Source organism: Scyliorhinus torazame, chromosome 17 (assembly GCF_047496885.1).
Source record: "Scyliorhinus torazame isolate Kashiwa2021f chromosome 17, sScyTor2.1, whole genome shotgun sequence".
Lineage (NCBI taxonomy): Eukaryota > Metazoa > Chordata > Chondrichthyes > Carcharhiniformes > Scyliorhinidae > Scyliorhinus > Scyliorhinus torazame.
The window spans coordinates 3,500,577-3,521,928 of record NC_092723.1 but is presented as its reverse complement, the minus strand read 5'-3'; the positions used below and the strand labels follow the sequence as shown (position 1 = coordinate 3,521,928).

At 50.0% G+C, this 21,352-nt stretch overlaps 1 protein-coding gene across 1 annotated transcript in view; it reads left to right on the top strand.

Moving 5' to 3' along the window:
* LOC140393646 (acidic mammalian chitinase-like) overlaps window positions 1-21,352 on the top strand; it is an 89,294-nt gene that overhangs the window by 3,180 nt on the left and 64,762 nt on the right. The window contains exon 2 of the mRNA XM_072479926.1: window positions 2,272-2,392. Within this exon, the coding sequence (XP_072336027.1) occupies window positions 2,368-2,392 (25 nt within the window). The 5' untranslated portion in view covers window positions 2,272-2,367. The remainder of the gene's footprint in view (window positions 1-2,271; window positions 2,393-21,352) is intronic.

Genomic DNA, 21,352 nt, shown 5'->3' with positions numbered 1-21,352 from the left:
AAGTCCAACAGGTTTGTTTCGATGTCACTAGCTTTCGGAGCGCTGCTCCTTCCTCAGGTGAATGAAGAGGTATGTTCCAGAAACATATATATAGACAGATTCAAAGATGCCAGACAATGCTTGGAATGCGAGCATTAGCAGGTGATTAAATCTTAAAGATTTAATCTATCATTAAGGAGGAAATAGCGGGGCACCTGGAGGGAAATTGTCCCATTGGGCAGATGCAGCATGGGTTCACAAAGGGTAGGTCGTGTCTGACTAATTTGGTAGAATTTTTTGAGGACGTTACCAGTGCAGTAGATAACGGGGAGCCAATGGATGTGGTATATCTGGATTTCCAGAAAGCTTTTGACAAGGTGCCACACAAAAGGTTGCTGCATAAACTAAAGATGCATGGCATTGAGGGTAAAGTGGTAGCATGGGTAGAGGATTGGTTAACTAACAGAAAGCAGAGAGTGGGGATAAATGGGTGTTTCCCTGGTTGGCAACCTGTAACTAGTGGGGTCCCTCGAGGATCAGTGTTCACAATTTACATAGACGATTTGGAGTTGGGGACCAAGTGTAATGTGTCAAAGTTTGCAGACGACACTAAGATGAGTGGTAATGCAAAAAGTGCAGAGGATACCGGAAGTCTGCAGAAGGATTTGGATAGGTTAGGTGAATGGGCTAGGGTCTGGCTGGTGGAATTCAATGTTGCCAAGTGTGAGGCTATCCATTTTGGGAGGAATAACAGCAGAATGGATTATTATTTAAACGGTAAGATGTTAAAACATGCTGCTGTGCAGAGGGACCTGGGTGTGCTGGTGCACGAGTCGCAAAAAGTTGGTGTGCAGGTGCAACAGGTGATTAAGAAGGCTAATCGAGTTTTGTCTTTTGTTGCTAGGGGGATGGAGTTCAAGACTAGGGAGGTTATGCTGCAATTGTATAGGGTGTTGGTGAGGCCACATCTGGAATATTGTGTTCAGTTTTGGTCTCCTTACCTGAGAAAGGACATATTGGCACTGGAGGGAGTGCAGAGGAGATTCACTAGGTTGATCCCAGAGTTGAGAGGATTAGATTATGACGAGAGGTTGAGTAGACTGGGACTGTACTCATTGGAGTTTAGAAGGATGCGGGGGGATCTTATTGAAACATATAAAATTATGAAGGGAATAGATAGGATAGATGCGGGCAGGTTGTTTCCACTGGTCGGGGAAAGCAGAACTAGCCTCAAAATAAGGGGAAGTAGATTTAGGACGGAGTGTAGGAGGAACTTCTTCACCCAAAGGGTTGTGAATCTCTGGAATTCCTTGCCCAGTGAAGCAGTTGAGGCTCCTTCTTTAAACGTTTTTAAGAAAAAGATAGATACCTTTCTAAAGAATAAAGGGATTCGGGGATATGGTGTACGGGCCGGAGAGTGGAGCTGAGTCCACAAAGATCAGCCATGATCTCATTAAATGGCGGAGCAGGCTCGAGGGGCCAGATGGCCTACTCCTGTTCCTAGTTCTTATGTTCTAAACCTGTTGGACTTTAACCCGGTGTTGTAAGACTTCTTACTGTGCTCACCCCAGTCCAACGCCGGCATCTCCACATCATGGTGTATATTATGACAGAGATCACACCCTAACCCCCAGAATCACAGTGTGGGGATCACTCCCTAATCCCCAGAATCACAGTGTGGGGAAGCACAGGGGAAGGCCACTCGGCCCATCCTGCCCATGCCAGCTCTGCTCCAGCCCCACCAGAATCCTGTACATCTCTTTTAAGGTCAGCTATACAATTCCCTTTTGAAAAGCACCCTCAGCCGCTCAGGCAGTGCATTTCAGATCCCAGTCACTCACTGGGTAAATCTATACGGTGCAGGAGGAGGCTACTTGACCCATCGAGTCCGCACCGACCCTCTGAAAGGACACCTACCCACCCCCGCCGTAACCCCACTAACTGGCACATCTTTGCACTGTGGGCGGAAACCCGCTGACCCATTAACTACTGACCTAAAAAGACAATGTGGAAATTGTTTTGCTTTAAAATTACTTTCCTGTGTCTTTACAGTGGATATTGGGCAAATCCTTGGTGTTCATTTAGCTACCTGGCTCAAGCTCGGAATCCAATGATTGTGGAATTACCCACTGTTGCTGCAATGTGCACTCGCAAATAATTCCAAGAGATTTGAATACAAAATGTAATTGCTGCATATCAGCCTCCTCCCCCCTCTGCACACACCCAATTAATAATAATAATTGCTTATTGTCACAAGTAGGCTTATATGCAACTAATAATCATATGTTGCAGATATATGAAGACGTTGCATAGTTCCAGCTACTCTACAGTATCATCAACAATATCAATGCATAAAGCTGCAAAGACACTAACTCACTGAGTCACAACATGGAGATAATAGTTAGATGGACTGGTAAGTGACTTTTTTAAGATAAATCCCAGGGCGGCGCGGTGGCGCACTTGTTACCACTACTGCCTCACGGCGCCAGGCACCCAGGTTCAATCCCGGCCCCGGGTCACTGTCCTTGTGGAGTTTGCACATTCTCCCCGTGTCGAAAGATGTGCAGGTTAGGTGGATTGGCCACGCTAAATTGTCCCTTAATTGGAAAAATTATAAAAAAGATAACTCCCAAAAGTGCTGAACATTATTTGCTTAGGATTTGATTTGTATGAGAAAAGAGTTATTGCTGATGTTTGTTGTGAATGTATTGCAAATCAAAGATGTTGCCCTGTGGATGGGACCAGTAACCTTTTGGTGGCAGTGGTGTGCAGAAAAGAAGCACAGACAAAAGGGAGGAAATAAATAACTAACTTCATCAGAATGTGGTCCGAGCCAACCATCAACAAATCTTAAAAACAGCAGAGTAAAGGTATACTTAATTACATTTAATCTATATTTTTTTTATATGGGTGGTTTCTGACAGACTTTGCCAGACATTTTCATTTGTCCATATTTATCCAGTTATTACTATAAAAAAAAATCATTGCTGAAATCTTATTTTAATACAATGATTTAAAATAAAGACTATAAAATACTTACACTTTTCTTTACTATAGGCAGTGTGCAGAATTTGGGGATTCTGTTTTGACACTATTTTATCTTTTTTATTGCGTATGTGCATCGTAACTGGGCCAAACCATGGCCTTGTTGATGCCTAGGTGAAGTTCATAAAGATTAATCAGCGTTTGCTCCTCGGTGATGAGTCATTCGGCGGAATTCTCCAAATTTGAGACTTAAGTGCAATAGGTGGCTCTGGCAGTGCCAGAATGGTGAATCCTGCACGAACCTCAGTACTCGGAACCTCAAATTATGCACAGGTGAGTTCTCTTGGCGGGCCGGCAGCCAATTTGTCCATCCACACTCAGCTGGTGGGTCGAAGGTCCCGGTGCCATATTTAAACACCAGGCCAGCACACTTGTATCACTCTGCAGCCTACCAGCTTCACCAGACTGTACATAATGTTCAGGACCCAGGGTATTGGGGCTGTTTAGCACAGGGCTAAATCACTGGCTTTGAAAGCAGACCAAGGCAGGCCAGCAGCACGGTTCAATTCCCGTACCGGCCTCCCCGAACAGGCGCCGGAATGTGGCGACTAGGGGCTTTTCACAGTAACTTCATTTGAAGCCTACTTGTGACAATAAGCGATTTTTATTTCATTTCAAAAGGCAGGTACCATCAAGGAGAAAGCAGCTCCCAGCGCCAGAGACATCCAGGCCCTTTTTCAGGGAGTTTGGGCCCATGGCATGTCCTCTACTCCAGGGACAGCTCAAAGAAGCACACCAACCTCACCTCTCTGGGTTGGGAGGCAATTGCCTAGGACGTGGTACAGTGGTATTGTTGCTGGACTAGTAATCCAGAGACCCAGGATAATAATCTGCGGACCCGGGTTTGAATCCCATCATGGCAGGTGATGGAATTTAAACTCAATAAAATACCTGGAATTAAAAATCTAATGATGATGAAAACCACTGTGGTAAAAACCCATCTGGTTCACTAATGTCCTTTAGGGAAGGAAATCTGCCATCCTTACTTGGTCTGGCCTACACATGACTCCAGACCCACAGTTGACTTTTAAGTGCCCTCTGAAATAGCCCAGCAAGCCACTCCATTGTATTCAACCACTACAAAAATACAAAAAAGGAATGAAACCGAACAGACCACCCGGCATCGAAACAGGCACCGGAAACGACAATGGCAAACCCAGCTCTGTCAACCCTCCAAAGTCCTCCTTACTAACATCTGGGGGCTTGTGCCAAAGTTGGCAGAGCTGTCTCACAGACTAGTTAAGCAACAACCTGACATAGTCATGCTCACAGAATCATACCTTACTGACAATGTCCCAGAAATCACATTCCTGGGTATGTTCTGTCTCACCAGCAGGGCAGTCCCAGCAGAGGTGATGGCACAGTGATAAACAGTCGGGAGGGAGTTGCCCTGGGAGTCGTGAACATTAACTCTGGATCACATGAAGACTCATGGCTTCAGGTTAAACATGGACAAGGAAACCTGCTGATAAACATGTAGCGGCCACCATGAGCTGATGAATCAGTACTCCTCCATGTTGAACACCTCTTGGAGGAAGCACTGAGCGTGGCAAGGGCACTGAATATTCTCTGGGTGGGGGACTTCACCAAGAGTGGCACGATAGTGCCACCACAGACCGAGCTGGCCGGGTCCTAAAGGACATAGCTGCTATACTGGGACTGCAGCAGGTTGTAAGGGATCCAACAAGAGGGGAAAAAATACTTGACCACATCCTCACCAATCTGCTTGCTGCGATGCATCTGTCCATGACAGTATCGATAGAAGTGACCACCGCATAGTCCTTGTGGAGAAAGCCCTGTCTTCACAATGAGGATACCCTCCATTGTGTTGTGTGGCACTACCACCATGCTAAATGGGATAGACTTTGAACAAATCTAGCAACTCAAGACTGGGTCTCCATGAGGTGCTGTGGGCCATCAGCAGCAGCAGAATTGTATTCAACTACAATCTGCAACCTCATGGCCCGGCATATTCCCCCACTCTACCATTCCCACCAAGCCAGGGAGGGGATCAACCCTGGTTCAATGAAAAGTGCAAGAGAGCATTCCAAGAGCAACATCAGGCGTACCGAAAAATGAGGTGACAACCTGGAGAAGCTACAACATGGGACTAAATGTGTGCCAAACAGCATAAGCTGCAAGTAATAGATAGAGCTAAGTGATTCCACAACGAACGCATCAGATCTAACCTCTGTCGTCTTGCCACATCCAGTCGTGAATGGTGGTGGGCAATTAAACAACTCACTGGAAGAGGAGGCTCCACAAGTATCCCCATCCTCAATGATAGAGGAGCCCAGCACATATGTGCAAAAGACAAGGCTGAGACATTCGCAACAATCTTCAGCCCGAAGTGCTGAGTGGATGATCCATCTCAGTCTCCTCCGGTCCCCAGCATCACAGATGTCAATCTTCAGCCAATACAATTCACCCCATGTGATGATACCAAGAAATAGCTGAAGGCACTGGATACTGCAAAGGCTATGGGTCCTGACAATATCCCGGCAATAGTACTGAAGACTTGTGCTCCAGGACTGGCTGCACCCCTAGTCAAGCTGTCCAGTACAGCAATGTGGAAAATTGCCCAGGTGTACCTGTACACAAGAAACAGGACAAATCCAACCCAGCCAATTACTACCCTATCATCCTACTCCATCATCAGCAAAGTGATGGAAGGAGTCATCAGCAATGCTATCAAGCAGCACTTACTCAGCAATAGCCTGCTCATGAATGCTCAGTTTAGGTTCCGCCAGGGTCACTCAGCTCCTGACCTCATTACAGCCTTAGTTCAAACATGGACAATAGAGCTGAATGCCAGAGGTGAGGTGAGAGTGACTGCCCTTGATATCAAGGCAACATTTGACCGAGTATGGCATCTAGGAACCCTAATTAAACTGGAGTCAATGGGAATCGGGGAAAACTCTCCATTGGTTTGCGTTATACCTGGCACAAAGGATGATGGCTGTAGTGGTTGGAGGTCAATCATCTCAGCTCCAGGACATCACTGCAGCAGTTCCTCAGGTAGTGTCTCGGCCGGACCATCTTCAGCTGCTTCATCAATGACCTGCGTTCCATCACAAGGTCAGATGTGGGGATGTTTGCAGATGACTGCACAATGTTCAGCAACGTTCGTGACTCCTCAGACAATAAAGCAGTCCATGTACAAATGCAGCAAGACCTGGACAATATCCAGGCTTGGGATGACAATGGCAAGTTACATTTGTGCCACACAAGTGACAGACAATGACCATCTCCTACAAGAAAGGATCTAACCACCGGCCCTTGACATGAATGGCATTACCACAATCAACATCGCGGGGGTTACCATTGATCAGAATCTGAACTGGACTAGCCATATTAATACTGTGGCTACCAGGGCAAGTCAAAGGTTAGGAATCCTGTAGCAAATAACTCACCTCTTGACCCCCCAAAGCCTGTCCATCATCTACCAGACACAATTCAGGAGTGTAATGGAATATTCTGCACTTCACTGGATGTGCAGCTTCAACAACACTCAAGAAACCCGGCATCATCCAGGCAAAGCAGCCCGCTTGACTGCTCCCCACTTCCACAAATGTTAATCGATGAACAGTAGCAGCCGTGTGTACCATCTACAAGATGCACTACAGTAACTCACCAAGGCTCTTTAGACAGCACCTTTCAAACCCACGACCACTACCATCTAGAAGTACAAGAGCAGCAGATACCTGGGAACCCCATCACCTGGAGGTTCCACTCCAAGTCACTCACCACCCTGACTTGGAAATATATCGCCATTCCTTTATTGTCGTTGGGGCAAAATCCTGGAACTGCTTCCATAACAGCACAATGGGTATACCATCACCTTCTGAAGGGCAACTAGGGATGGGCAATAAATACTGGCCGAACCAGCGACGCCCATATCCCGTAAATTAATTATATTTTCAAAAAAGGTCAGTGCGGCTGTCACCAGCCCATGAAGCGCCATCCAGTTCAGGAAGCAGATGAACATGTACGTGCCCAACTGAAATGACACGGAATTTGTAAAGGAAAACCATGGCGGAAATCCCCAAAATAGACACCCACAGACTAATCATGGGGGGGGGGGGGGGGCTTCCACTATGCACCGGACCCACTAATGAGCAGGTCAAATCTCAAAACGGGGAAAGCGGCAGGCATGGCTAGAGAACTGATGACATTTATAGAGCAGATGAAGGCTGTGGACCCATGGAGGTTCATCCATCCAGGTGAGAAGGAGTTTACTTTTTTTCGCAAGTACACAAGGTATACACCCTTATCGACTTCTTTGTAGTGGGGAAATCGGTGCTTCCAGGGATAATAAGAGCGGAATACTCTGCGATCGTCATCTCCGGCCACGCTCCACATTACATGGATGTGAGTTTGGAAACGGGTCGTGCCCAACGCTCCACATGGATGTTGGACACGACCCTCCTGGCCAACAAGGTCTTCTGCCAGAAAGTATCACAGGCCATAGACGAGTATTTTACAAACAACCGGAACGGGGACATCTGACCCTCTACGTTCTGGGATGTGCTGAGGCTGTGATCAGAGGAGAAATTATCGCCTATATGGCGCGCAGGGACAGGGAAGAGTGGCAGCTAGGCGACAACTGATCGACTTCATTCTGCAGGTCAAAGAACAAAGAAAAGTATAGCACAGGAACAGGCCCTGCGGCCCTCCAAGCCCGTGCCGACCATGCTGCCAGACTAAACTACAATCTTCTTTACCTATCGACAGAATATACTCCGAGGCCCCTACCATAGAACTTCTGGCGGAGAGGGAAAAGCTACAAATCGACTTTAACCTGTTATCCACCAGGAACACAAAGCACAAACTCCGCCAGACAAGGGGGACCTTCTGCCAACACAGAGACAAGGCTACTCACCTGCTGGCTCACCAGCTGAGAAAGTAGGCAGCCACAAAGGAAATAATGCAGATAAAGGATAGCAAAGGCGGATTGGTAGCTGAACCAAAAAAGGTCAACAAAGCGCTCAAAGCCTTCTACAGGGGCTGTACACCTCCGAGCCCCCTGACAGGGACTCGGGGATGAAACAGTGCCTCGATGAACCGGACATGCCTGCGTTTGGGATGATACGAGGAAGGGGCTGGAAACACGACTAGAACTGGGAGGGCATCAGTTCCTTGCAGGCGGGGAAGGCACCGGGACCCTATGGCGTCCCGGCGGACTTCTACAAAATATTTGCGAGAGCACTGGTCCCGCACTTGCTGGAGATGTTCGCAGACTCGCGAGCAAGGGGCATCCTGCCTCCAACACTAACACAAGCCAACGTATCGCTGATACAAAAAGACAAAGACCCAACGGAATGCGGATCATATAGATCCATTTCGCTGCTCAATGTGGTTGCGAAAATAATCTCAAATATCCTGGGTAAGCGGCTGGAGAACTGCGAAACAGGTGTTCGCAGAGGACCAGACGGGCTTTGTTAAGAGTAGATAGCTAACAGCGAACATCAGGCAACTGCTAAACGTGATAATGACTCCACCCGGGAAGAGAAACCTGAGGTGATTGTCTCCCTGGATGTTGTAAAGGCCTTCAACAGTCGAGTGGAAGTACCTCATTGAGGTACTAGAGCGGTTTCAGCTGGGGACAGGGTTCACTTCATGGGTGAAACTCCTGTACAATGCCCCAAGGTGAGACCAATGCCACCATCCCTGAATAGTTTCAGCTGCACAGAGGGACAATGCAGCCTGCCTGCTCCTATTTGCTCTGGCAACCTAGCCGCCGACGATCGCATTCAGAGCGGCGAGAAGCTGGAAGGGAATCCAAATGGCCTGCTCCACTACATTTCAGACCCGCAAAGCGGCATAGAAGAGATCATGAAGCTCCTGAGAGAGTTTGGAGCTTTCTCGAGCTATAAGCTCAACCTGAACAAGAGTGAAGTCTTCCCCATGAACCCGAAAGTTGGAAGGGCAGAGCTGGAGGGACTATCATTCAAACTAGCCCAAAGCAAATTCCACTATCTGGGGATCCAGATTGCCCACGACTGGAAATGGACCCACTGTGGAACCTGGCCAGTCTGGCGGAGGAAGCTAAAAAGGACCTACAGAGATGGGACACGGTCCCACTGAGGATCAGAGGAGGGCTTCCACAAACCGTGGAGACCACTGACCAACTTGTTGTAGGACCTGTTCGAAGCCAACGGCCAATAGAGTGAGGGAAGGGGAGGCATACGGCAACCAACAAGACAGCAGGGACCAGATAGTGAGGGGGGGCTACAGGAGGAAGCCAGGGATTGAGAAGGGGGGAGGTTTGAGAAATGCCGGCATGGATAATAGGGGGCCTTGAGCAAGGCCACAAGAACAGGACCCAAAGAAACATGAAAAATAAGATGGGGGGGGGGCAAAGAGATGCTCATGTAAATAGTTGACAATCACCTGTAAAATATGTGATCTAATAAAGTATCCTAAAACAACAAAAAAGGGGGGGTGGGTGCAGGCCAAGGAGAGAGGTGAGGGTGGTCTGATGCCAATGGAGATTCTTGGGCGGGATCCTCCGTTCATGGGTGTGGTGTCCCCCCGCCGGCAGGGGGGATCCTCCACCATGCCAGCCGGCCAATGGGGTTTCCCATTGTGGGCACCCCCCGCGCTGTCGGTGAAATCACAGGTGTGGGTGCCCTGTCGGCGCAATGGAGATTCCCGCCCCTAGCATATTGTACCTGGCCTACATAACCTTGTCTGTTGTACAGTGTAGAAAATGAATAGCTTCAATAAAAATATTTATAAAAAAAAAAAAAAGAATTGGTGCAGCTTTGCCCCCCTTGACTCCCCTAGATTGCATTACTGTCTTCCACTATCTAGCTTTATAAAATTTTGATGTGATCCTATTGAGTTGTAATGATCCCTTTCAAAGCGCCACATTCGAAATCTGGTTAGTTCTTACTCCCAGGACGAGTCCTGTGTAATTGACCTGTACTTTGTCCACTGTAGTTGCTCCAACAAGTGATGCACATTCCAAGAAGGAGCTGAGAGACCAGCTGAATGGTTCTTCCACACTTCATACCCCTCTATGACAGAGATAATCTTACTTTCAATTTTGAATCATGCTATTTTACCTGAGTGTCGATATGTTGGTGCTGCCTCTCCCAGGCCAATACCCCCAGTATCGAGGCACTGGTCACACTCGACCAGCAGCAATGGGCGGGCCGCATGTGTGATATATTACTCTGAAAACACGTACTCTACCCTGAGCTCCACAATGGCAAGCGATCACTAGGAGAGCAGAGGAAACACAACAAGGACACTCGGAAAGCCTTCCTAAATAAATGCAACATCCCCATCAACACGTGGAAATCGCTTGCCTTAGAAAGCGCAAACTGGAGAAAAGGCACCTGTGATGCTGCCAATTACCTCTAGCATCATAGGGTCGAGCACATGGAACTCAAGTGTAAACAGCAGAAGGCGAGCACAGAATCCAGAGCGTCCCAGCCACCCACTCCATCAAACACCACTTGCCAAACCAGTGGCAGAGTCGACGGATCCACAATTGGACTATTCACCGCCGCATAACCCACCTTCCTGAAGTGGAAGCAAGGCATCCTTGATGCTGAGGGACTGCCCAAGAGAAGAGAGCTGCACCTTTATTATAGGACGGAGTGGGACCCTCACTGTCCACGTGCCTCCGATTCACCTGGAGCAGTACCGTCCCCCGCCACCTGAAGCCATATTTGACAAGGCGCCCTTGCCTCACTGATACCCCCCCACCTGAACTGTACAAAGCCAACCACACCCTGGGACATCAACTGAAGGTCAACCGTGCCCACCAAGCTGTGCATTTTTCCTTTGAAGCACACAGCCTTTGCTGTTTTCTGCAGCTGTGGTACACCATGCTTCCAGTGTTTGCTCCGGCTGTATGTCTTTCTCTGAGTTAAGACTGAAGCCCACATAGTCTCTGGACTGCCTATCATCTATTACTCCTTTCCATTGTGCTGCAGGAATGCCCATACTCTGACTCCTGTCTACCAGCCCTTGAACTTAAACGGCAGCCTTCAGATCATTCACGTTTTCAAAGAGGACTATGAGCAACAGTGATCTTCACAAAGCACTGCAGCCCCGACCTGTTTAGTGTCCAAGTGATACATCTCTAACACACAGCCATCCTATAAACTGTTGTCTGCGTGTATACCCTTCCAGTAGTGCATGTGCTAGCTCTTAGACTCCTTTGTTTGTCTGAGTGCCATGCAGCCTTGTCAGGATCCAGCTTAGATATAGCACTTGGGACGAAGATGATCAAAGGATATGGGGATAAAGCAGGATTAGGCCATTGCATTGGATGATCAGTCATGACCATAATGATTGGCGGAGCAGGCTCGAAGGGCGAATGGACTACACCTGCTCCTATTTTCCATGTTTCTTTTTTTCAGCCTCTATCTTTCATTGTTCGTCTTCTTCATCCACTTCCTTGACCCTCTGCCTGCCATTGTGAGCCCTTGCCCTTCCTCACTCCTGTCCTTGCACAGCCCTCCTTTTACATTGCCCTCCCTGGCTTTTCCTGCCCTTGGACCTCGGACCGTTGCTGCAGTGGCTGCATGAGTATCGTAGCACAGTGCTGTCCAGATAGACACTGGTGTGTGGTACCAGGGGGAGGGAGACCCCGTACTTCCCAACACCAGGTGCAGCACCAATTTGAGTTGGTGGCACAGGAAGGTCCCTGCAGCATGGTGCTGTCCATGAAGACCAGCTTGACATGGAGATGGAGGGCAAACCCCGATGTGCCCCGACAGGCTTGTGTACAGCGCATCAGGAGCAGCGCAGCACTATGGCAGGCAGGCTTTGCATGTTGCACTCACTTCAAAGTCTGGCAAACGGAACTGACTTGTGCATGGCACTTTTTAGCAATCGGGTTGACGCTGACGTAAGTTCCCGCTGGCTGACGCAAGATTGGAAGCCTGACCGGATTCCGGTGGGCAGCTGTTTCAATGAGCATTCATGAGATGCAGATTAATATCTGCAGGAAGACAACCCATCATTAATCTGCCATTGGGAAAATTACAACATGATTTTATGCCAGCAGATATCCAACATTTAGGCACTCACCAGATTCTCTGTGCACGCTCGCCACCAAGCATGCCATGGTGTGTTGGGAGAATTCCGCCCATTGTGTGTACCGCTCCACAGCTGCAGTCTGGATGGCCTTGGCGACCCCACTGATATTGATATTGGCTGCACAGAGGCCTTGTCCAGCCCGGGAATGATTTAAAAGAGCCTGTTGTTGCTGTGGGAGATCAAACCTGGGTGAGCGAGCAGTGCGGTATAAAATTTTGTTTTTAAATTTAGAGTATCCAATTCATTTTTTCCAATTAAGGGGCAACTTAGCATTGCCAGTCCACCTACCCTGCACATCTTTAGGTTGTGGGGGAAAGACCCACGCAAACACGGGGAGAATGTGCAAACTCCACACGGACAGTGACCCAGAGTCCGGATCGAACCTGGGACTTCGGTGCCATGAGGCAGCAGTGCTAACCACTGCGCCACCGTGCTGCCCTGCACTCGGTATAAGATGAGAGAGTGATTTCTTCTGGGTGTTTTTTCCTGCCAAAACTTCTGCCGTTGGTCCTCAGCTGTTACTCTGGCGTGGTGAGTTAAAGAATATGCGATGGCATGAGTGAAAGCATACAACTGGTGGGCTGAGGAGGTCCTTGAATAAGATTTGGGTTGGAACAGACCTTTTCCAGTAGCTTGCTGTGGTGAACATATGCTATTACAATTCACCCCTGTACTGTGTTGTATTATGTTGATGCCCTTTTGGGCTCTCCCCCCCCCCCCCCGGGAGTGGTATATAAACCTGTAAATCTGTAGGCGGCACTCAGTACAGAGCAGTCGCAGGCAGGCACAGATCTAGCATATTAAAACCACTGTTCACTTCTACTAATCGTCTCGTGTGAATTGATGGTTGCATCAATTTAATACGCTAAGATATCGCAATGGAAGCCGCCCTCAAACCTGACCGACTGGAACTCGACCCACAGGCAGCTGAAGCCAAGGGATTCTTTTCGCACTGGCTCCACTGCTTTGAGGCCTACCTCGCCGTCTCTTCCTCGCCTGCCGTCACCGAGGCACAGAAGCTGGATCTCCACGCCCGGGTGAGCCACAGAATCTCCGTGCTAGTTGAGAAAGCGACCACGGACTTCCGGGTGCGGCGATGACCAGCTAAGTCGCACGTTTCGGCAGCTCCCGTTGGAACGGACTTTTGGGCTCTTAATAGGATCCCCAACGGCAATTTAAACGGCCAAAAACACTGTGCGGTAAACCAGAAGGGAATCCCCCCCCGGACACGCATGGATAAGGGAGAGGTTAGCGGCCGGATTGCGGAGGATCCTCTGGAGCAGCGGCAAGGAAGGGAAGCTCAAAGCAAGATGGCGTCGGAAGGTGGCCGCTTGTTATGGGGCCCGGACCAACAAGAGTTCATGCGGCGCTGTGTGGAAGAGCTGAAAAAGGAGTTGAAGAAGGAGCTGTTGGCCCCGATATTACAGGCGATTGAAGGGCTAAAGGAGGAGCAGAGGACCCAAGAGCTGGAGCTTCCGGTCGTGAAGGCAAAGGCCGCTGAAAATGAAGACGAAATACAGGGCCTGGTGGTGAAGGCAGAGACGCACGAGGCACAGCACAAAAGATGTGTGGAAAGGTTGCAAGTACTGGAGAATAACTCGAGGAGGAAGAATCTAAGAGTTCTGGGTCTTCCCGAAGGCGCAGAAGGGGCGGACGTCGGGACATATGTGAGCACGATGCTTCACTCGCTAATGGGATCGGAGACACCGACGGGCCCTTTGGAGGTGGAGGGAGCCTATCGAGTTCTGGCGCGAAGACCGAAGGCTGGAGAAATACCCCGAGCTATAGTGGTGAGGTTTCTCCGCTATAATGACAGAGAGACGGTCCTCAGATGAGCGAAGAAAACTCGGAGCTGTAGGCGGGAGAACACGGTGATCCAAAGTGGGGGTAGATATGTGATGGTGAGTGGCAGATTGCAAGGGGAGGCGGTGGTTCTGGTGAACGTATATGCCCTGAACTGGGATGATGCAAATTTTATGAGGCGTATGTTGGGAAGTATCCCGGACCTGGAGGCGGGAAAGTTGGTAATGGGGGGAAGACTTCAATACGGTGCTTGATCCGGGGCTGGACCGGTCGAGGTCCAGGACCGGGAGGAGGCCGGCAGCGGCCAGGGTACTCAAGGACTTCATGGAACAGATGGGAGGGGTAGACCCCTGGAGATTTAGTAGGCCTAGGAGTAAGGAGTTCTCATTTTTCTCCCATGTTCACAAAGTATACTCACGGATAGACTTTTTTGTCTTGGGAAGGGCACTGATTCCGAAGGTGACAGGGACGGAATATACGGCCATAGCCATTTCGGACCACGCTCCACATTGGGAAGACCTGGAGGTAGGAGAGGAAAAAGAACAGCACCCACTCTGGAGAATGGATATGGGCTTATTGGCGGATGAGGGGGTATGTTTAAGGGTGAGGGGGTGCATCGAAAGGTACTTGGAGCTTAATGACAATGGAGAGGTTCAAGTGGGAGTGGTCTGGGAGGCGTTGAAGGCAGTGGTTAGAGGGGAACTGATATCCATAAGGGCACATAAAGGGAAGCAAGAGGGTAAAAAAAGGGAGCGATTGCTGAAAGAACTTTTGAGGGTGGACAGGCAATATGCGGAGGCACCGGAGGAGGGACTGTACAGGGAAAGACAAAGGCTACATGTGGAGTTTGACCTGCTGACCACGGGTAGTCGGGGGCACAGTGGAGGAGGGCACAGGGTGTACAGTATGAGTATGGAGAGAAGGCGAGTCGGCTACTGGCCCACCAATTGAGGAAGAGGGGCGCAGCGAGGGAGATAGGTGGGGTGAGAGATGAGGAGGGAGAGATGGAACGGGGAGCGGAGAGAGTGAACGTGGTGTTCAAGGCATTTTATGAGAGATATAAGGCTCAAGCCCTGGAAGGGAAGGAGGGAATGATGCATTTCCTGGATCAGCTGGAATTCCCTACGGTGGAGGAGCAGGAGAGGGCGGGACTGGGAGCACAGATTGAGATGGAGGAGGTGGTAAAAGGGATTGGGAGCAGGCAGGCGGGGAAGGCCCCAGGACCGGACGGATTCCCGGTGGAATTTTATAGGAAGTATATGGACCTACTGGCCCCGCTTTTGACGAGAACCTTTAATGAGGCCAGGGAAAGGGGGCAGCTGCCCCCGACTATGTTGGAGGCAACGATATCGCTCCTTTTGAAGAAGGAAAAAGACCCGCTGCAGTGTGGGTCCTACAGGCCCATTTCCCTTTTAAATGTAGATGCTAAGCTCCTGGCTAAGGTGATGGCGACGAGGATAGAGGACTGTGTCCCGGGGGTGGTCCACGAGGATCAAACTGGGTTCGTTAAGGGGAGACAGCTGAACACGAACATACGGAGGTTGCTAGGGGTAATGATGATGCCCCCACCAGAGGGGGAGGCGGAGATAGTGGTGGCGATGGACGCCGAGAAAGCATTCGACAGAGTGGAGTGGGATTATCTGTGGGAGGTGCTGAGGAGATTTGGTTTTGGAGAAGGGTATATCGGATGGGTACAGCTGCTGTATAGGGCCCCGGTGGTGAGCGTGGTCACGGACAGACAGAGGTCTGACTACTTCCGTCTTCATAGAGGGACGAGGCAGGGGTGTCCCCTGTCTCCGTTACTGTTTGCATTGGCGATTGAGCCCCTGGCCATAGCACTGAGGGGCTCCAGGAAGTGGAGGGGAGTACTCAGGGGAGGAGAAGAACACCGGGTATCTTTGTATGCAGATGATTTATTGCTGTATGTTGCGGACCCAGTGGAGGGGATGCCTGAGATAATGCAGACACTTAGCGAGTTTGGGGAATTTTCGGGGTACAAATTGAATATGGGGAAGAGTGAGTTGTTTGTGGTGCATCCGGGGGAGCAGAGCAGGGGAATAGATGACTTACCGCTGAGGAAGGTGACCAGAGATTTCCGGTACTTAGGGATTCAGATAGCCAGGAGTTGGGGAACCTTACATAGGCTTAATTTAACAAGATTGGTGGAACAGATGGAGGAGGATTTTAAGAGATGGGACATGGTGCCCCTGTCACTGGTGGGTAGGGTGCAGGCGGTCAAAATGGTAGTCCTCCCGAGATTCCTTTTTGTGTTTCAGTGCCTTCCGGTGATGGTCACGAAGGCTTTTTTCAAGAGAATTGAGAAAAGTGTCATGAGTTTTGTGTGGGCCGGGAAGACCCCGAGAGTGAGGAGGGGGTTCTTGCAGCGTAGTAGGGATAGGGGGGGGGCTGGCACTACCGAGCCTAAGTGAATACTACTGGGCCGCCAATATCTCAATGGTGTGTAAGTGGATGGGAGAAGGGGAGAGAGCGGCGTGGAAGAGATTGGAGATGGCGTCCTGCAAAGGAACCAGCCTACAAGCAATGGTGACGGCACCGTTGCCGTTCTCCCCGAAGAAATACACCACAAGTCCAGTGGTGGTGGCAACACTAAAAATTTGGGGACAGTGGAGACGACATAGGGGAAGGACGGGAGCCTCGGTGCGGTCCCCGATAAGAAATAACGATAGGTTTGTCCCGGGGAGAATGGATGGGGGATTTGGAGCATGGCAGAGAGCTGGGGTTGTGCAACTGAGAGATCTGTTCGTAGACGGGACGTTTGCGAGTCTGGGAGCGCTGACGGAAAAATATGGGTTGCCCCAAGGGAATGAATTTCGATACATGCAACTGAGGGCTTTTGCGAGGCAGCAGGTGAGGGAATTCCCGCAGCTCCCGATGCAGGAGATTCAAGATAGAGTGATCTCAGGGACATGGGTGGGGGATGGTAGGGTGTCGGATATATACAGGGAAATGAGAGACGAGGGGGAGATCATGGTGGATGAGCTGAAGGGGAAATGGGAAGAAGAGCTGGGGGAAGAGATTGAGGAGGGGCTGTGGGCTAATGCCCTACGTAGGGTAAACTCGTCGTCCTCGTGCGCCAGGCTAAGCCTGATACAATTCAGGTTTTACACAGGGCGCATATGACCGGAGCAAGGCTCAGTAAATTTTTCGGGGTAGAGGATAGGTGTGGGATATGCTCGAGAAGCCCAGCAAACCACACCCACATGTTTTGGTCATGTCCGGCACTGCAGGGGTTCTGGGTGGGGGTGGCGAAGGTGCTTTCAAAGGTGGTGGGGGTCCGGGTCGAGCCAGGCTGGGGGTTGGCGATATTCAGGGTTGCAGAAGAGCCGGGAGTGCAGGAGGCGAGAGAGGCTGATGTTTTTGCCTTTGCGTCCCTAGTAGCCCGGCGAAGGATATTGCTTATGTGGAAAGAAGCCAAAACCCCGGGCGTGGAGACATGGATAAATGACATGGCAGGGTTTATAAAACTAGAACGGATAAAGTTCGCACTATGGGGTTCGGCTCAAGGGTTCACCAGGCGGTGGCAACCGTTCATTGACTACCTCGCAGAACGATAAAGGAAATGGGAAGGTAACAGCAGCAACCCAGGGGGGTGGGGGTGGGGGGGGAGAGCCCCGGCGGGTCCTCAGGGGTGTCTTTGTATTGATATTTGTATTAGGCTATGTATATTGGATTGTTTGATTTTATTTTTGGAGAGTTATTATTTTTGATATGGCAGTTGCCATTTAGTTTATATTATTTATTTATTTGTTAAAAACGGCCACTGTTATTTATACTGTTTTATTGTTGTAAAAAGGAAAACCTTTGTATTGTTTTGTTTGGCCAAAAAATTTGAATAAAATATATTTTTTTTTAAAAAGAGAAAGCGACCACGTACGCAGACGCAGTCGCGATCCTGAAAAGACATTACGTGAGGCCGGTGAACGAAATGTTCGCGCGGCATCTCCTCACCACTCGTCGTCAACGCCCCGGGGAATCGCTGGAGGAATACCTACGGGACCTGAGGGTACTCGCTCGAAACTGCAATTCATAGATTATCATAGAATTTACAGAGCAAAAGGAGGCCATTCAGCCCATCGAGTCTGCACCGGCTCTTGGAAAGAGCACCCTACCCAAGGTCAACACCGCCACCCTATCCCCATAACCCAGTAACCCCACCCAACACTAAGGGCAATTTTGGACACTAAGGGCAATTTATCATGGCCAATCCACCTAACCCGCACATTTTTGGACTGTGGGAGGAAACCGGAGCACCCAGAGGAAACCCACGCACACACGGGGAGGATGTGCAGACTCCGCACAGACAGTGACCCAAGCCAGAATCGAACCTGGGACCCTGGAGCTGTGAAGCAATTGTGCTATCCACAAGGCTACCGTGCTGCCCTTTTTTTTTTTCACACCATTTGCAACAAACCGCGTGAGAATCTGCAATAGACAAGTGAAAGCCACGCTGTATTTGCTTTACACGTTAACAAGAAGCCACCAACGTGCCTTCCTTCACAGGTTAGACGGTGACCTTCAAGTCCATAAGACCATGAGACATAGGAGCAGAATTAGGCCACTCGGCCCATCGAGTCTGCTCTGCCATTCAATCATGGCAGATTTCTCAACCCCATTCTCCTACCTTCACCCCATAACCCCTGAGCTCCTTATTAATCAAGAACCTATCTATCTGTCTTAAAGACACTCAGTGATTTGACCTCCACAGCCTCCTGTGACAAAGAGTTCCACAGATTCTCCACCATCTGGCTGAAGAAATTCCTCCTCATCTCAGTTTTAAAGGAGCGTCCCTTCAGTCTGAGGCTGTGCCCTTGGTTGAAGTTTCTCCAACTCGTGGAAACATCCTCTCCACGACAGCTTCATAGCACAGTGGTTAGCACTGTTGTTTCACAGGGGACCCGGGTTCGATTCCCGGCTTGGGTCACTGTCTGTGCGGAGTCTGCACGTTCTCCCGTGTCTGCATGGGTTTCCTCTGGGCGCTCCCATTTCCTCCCACAAGTCCAGAAAGACAGGCTTGTTAGGTGAATTAGACATTCTGAATTCTCCCTCAGTGTACCTGAACAGACTCCATAGTTTGGCAATTAGGCGATTTTCACAGCAACTTCATTGCAGTGTTAATGTAAGCCTACTTGTGACACTAATAAAGATTATTATCTAGGCCTCTTGTAAGTTCCAATAAGATCAGGGGGGAACTTCTAAACTCCCAACGAGTACAGACCCAGAGTCCTCAACCGTTCCTCATACAACAAGCTCTTCATTCCAGGGATCATTTTTGTGAACCTCCTCTGGACCCTTTCCAAGGCCAGCACATCCTTCCTTAGATATGGGTCCAAAACTGCTCACAACACTCCAAATGGGGTCTGACCAGAGCCTTGTACAGCCTCAGCAGTACAACCCTGCTCTGGTATTCTAGCCTACTCGACATGAGTGCTGACAATGCATTTGCCTTCCTAACTGCCGACTGAACCTGCACGTTAACCTGAAGAGAATCTTGAACAAGGACTCCTAAGTCGCTTTGTGTTTCAGATTTCCTGAGCCTTTTTTCATTTCGAAAATAGTCTATGCCTCCATTCTTCCTACCAAAGTGCGTAACCTCGCCCTGTTCCAGATGGTATTCCATCTGCCACTGCTTTGCCCACTCTCCTAGCCTGTCGAAGACCTTCTGCAGCCGCCCCCCCCCCCTGCTTCCTCAATGCTACCTGTCCCAATGGGTTCATGATGCTTCATTAAACAGGGGCGGGGACGTCAATTATTCATCCACAGCAAACTCAAGCCTCATACAATTTTACAGCATTTAAATTAGAGAACGCCTATAGATGTCCATTGGAACACACACTGTTGAATGAAGGATGTGCACCTTACCTTTCAAAAAAGGTCAGATAAACCACATCATCCTTTCCCACTGATGTGCATGTCCTTTGTTCACATAAATAGCCCTTGTTTGAAATCAATGATTAAAATACCAAATCGACACGTGTTTATGACTCATAACCGATCCAACACCTGCATTTTCTGCTGGCAGTTGCTAAAGGGCCAATGTACAGTGAATGGAATGGAGTTCAGATCAAAGCTCTCAGAAATTAAAAATCTTGTGTCACGAATAGGTGACCACCACAAAGTTACTAGATTGTCATTAAAATCCCAACTCGTTTGCTAGTGTCCTTGAGGGAAGGAAATCTGCCATCAATTACAAGGACGTCACGGCCGCACAGCATATGGAACTCGCCATCCGGGACACCTATGTGGCTGGTGTCCAGTCCAACTATGTCAGACAGCGCCTGCTCGAAAAGGGCGCCCTCGACCTAGAAGAGACAGTAAAACTATCCACCTCCCTAGAAGTAGCTTTCCAGAGCCTAAATGCTTTCCCCTCCGACCACGCGATTCCCTCATGGTCACCCGACCCGAGGGCGTCCCAGGCCTGTGCCGTGCGGCTGCCCGCCCAACCCTGCTATTTTTGCAATCAAAACCAGCACCTTAGGCAGCGTTGCCCGGCTCGGAATGCGACCTGTAGCGACTGCGGCAAGAAAGGACACTTTGCCAAAGTCTGCTTGGCCCGACCCCAAACTCCTAAATCGCAGGCCCAACTCACAGGCCCGCAGCGTGGCTGCGTGCCTGCCGGTACCGCCCCCTTCTGATGCATCATCCGCCTCGTGCTATCCGTGGGGGCCGCCATTTTTAACCCTACCCGACATGTGCGACTCATGGGGCCGCCATCTTCAACGCTGCCCGACACGTGCGACCGATGGGGGCTGCCATCTTGGCCGCCATCTTCAACGCCGCCCGACACCTGCGACCAACGGGGGCCGCCATCTTGGGACCACCCCGCTACCTCCGACCACGCTGGCTACCCGCAGCTCGGCGCTGTCACCCTCGACCAGTCACGGCCCAAGCACCTCAAGACCTCTGATGACTCACCCGGTGGGTCACCCGGCTTCTCCACTTCATCAAGGCCCGCAACCTGTCCATCCGGGTCAATGGGCACGAAACGCCCTGTATGTTTGACTCTGGGAGCACAGAGAGCTTCATACATCCAGACACGGTAAGGCGCTGTTCTCTCCAGATTTCCCCCGCATCCCAAACAATCTCCCTTGCTTCCGGATCACATTCAGTGCAGATCCGGGGGTACTGTGTCGCGAACCTCGCGATACAGGGCACCGAGTATGCCAATTTTAAACTCTATGTCCTCCCCCATCTCTGCGCTCCTCTCCTGTTAGGACTGGACTTCCAGTGCAACCTCAGGAGCCTGATCCTGAAGTTCGGCGGGCCCCTATCCCCTCTCACCGTATGTAGCCTCGTGACCCTTAAGGTCGCTCGCTCTTCGCGAACCTCACCGCCGACTGTAAACCCGTCGCCACCAGGAGCAGGCGGTACAGTGCTCAGGACCGGACTTTTATCAAGTCAGAGGTCCAGCGGCTCTTGAGGGAGGGGATCGAGGTCAGTAAAAGCC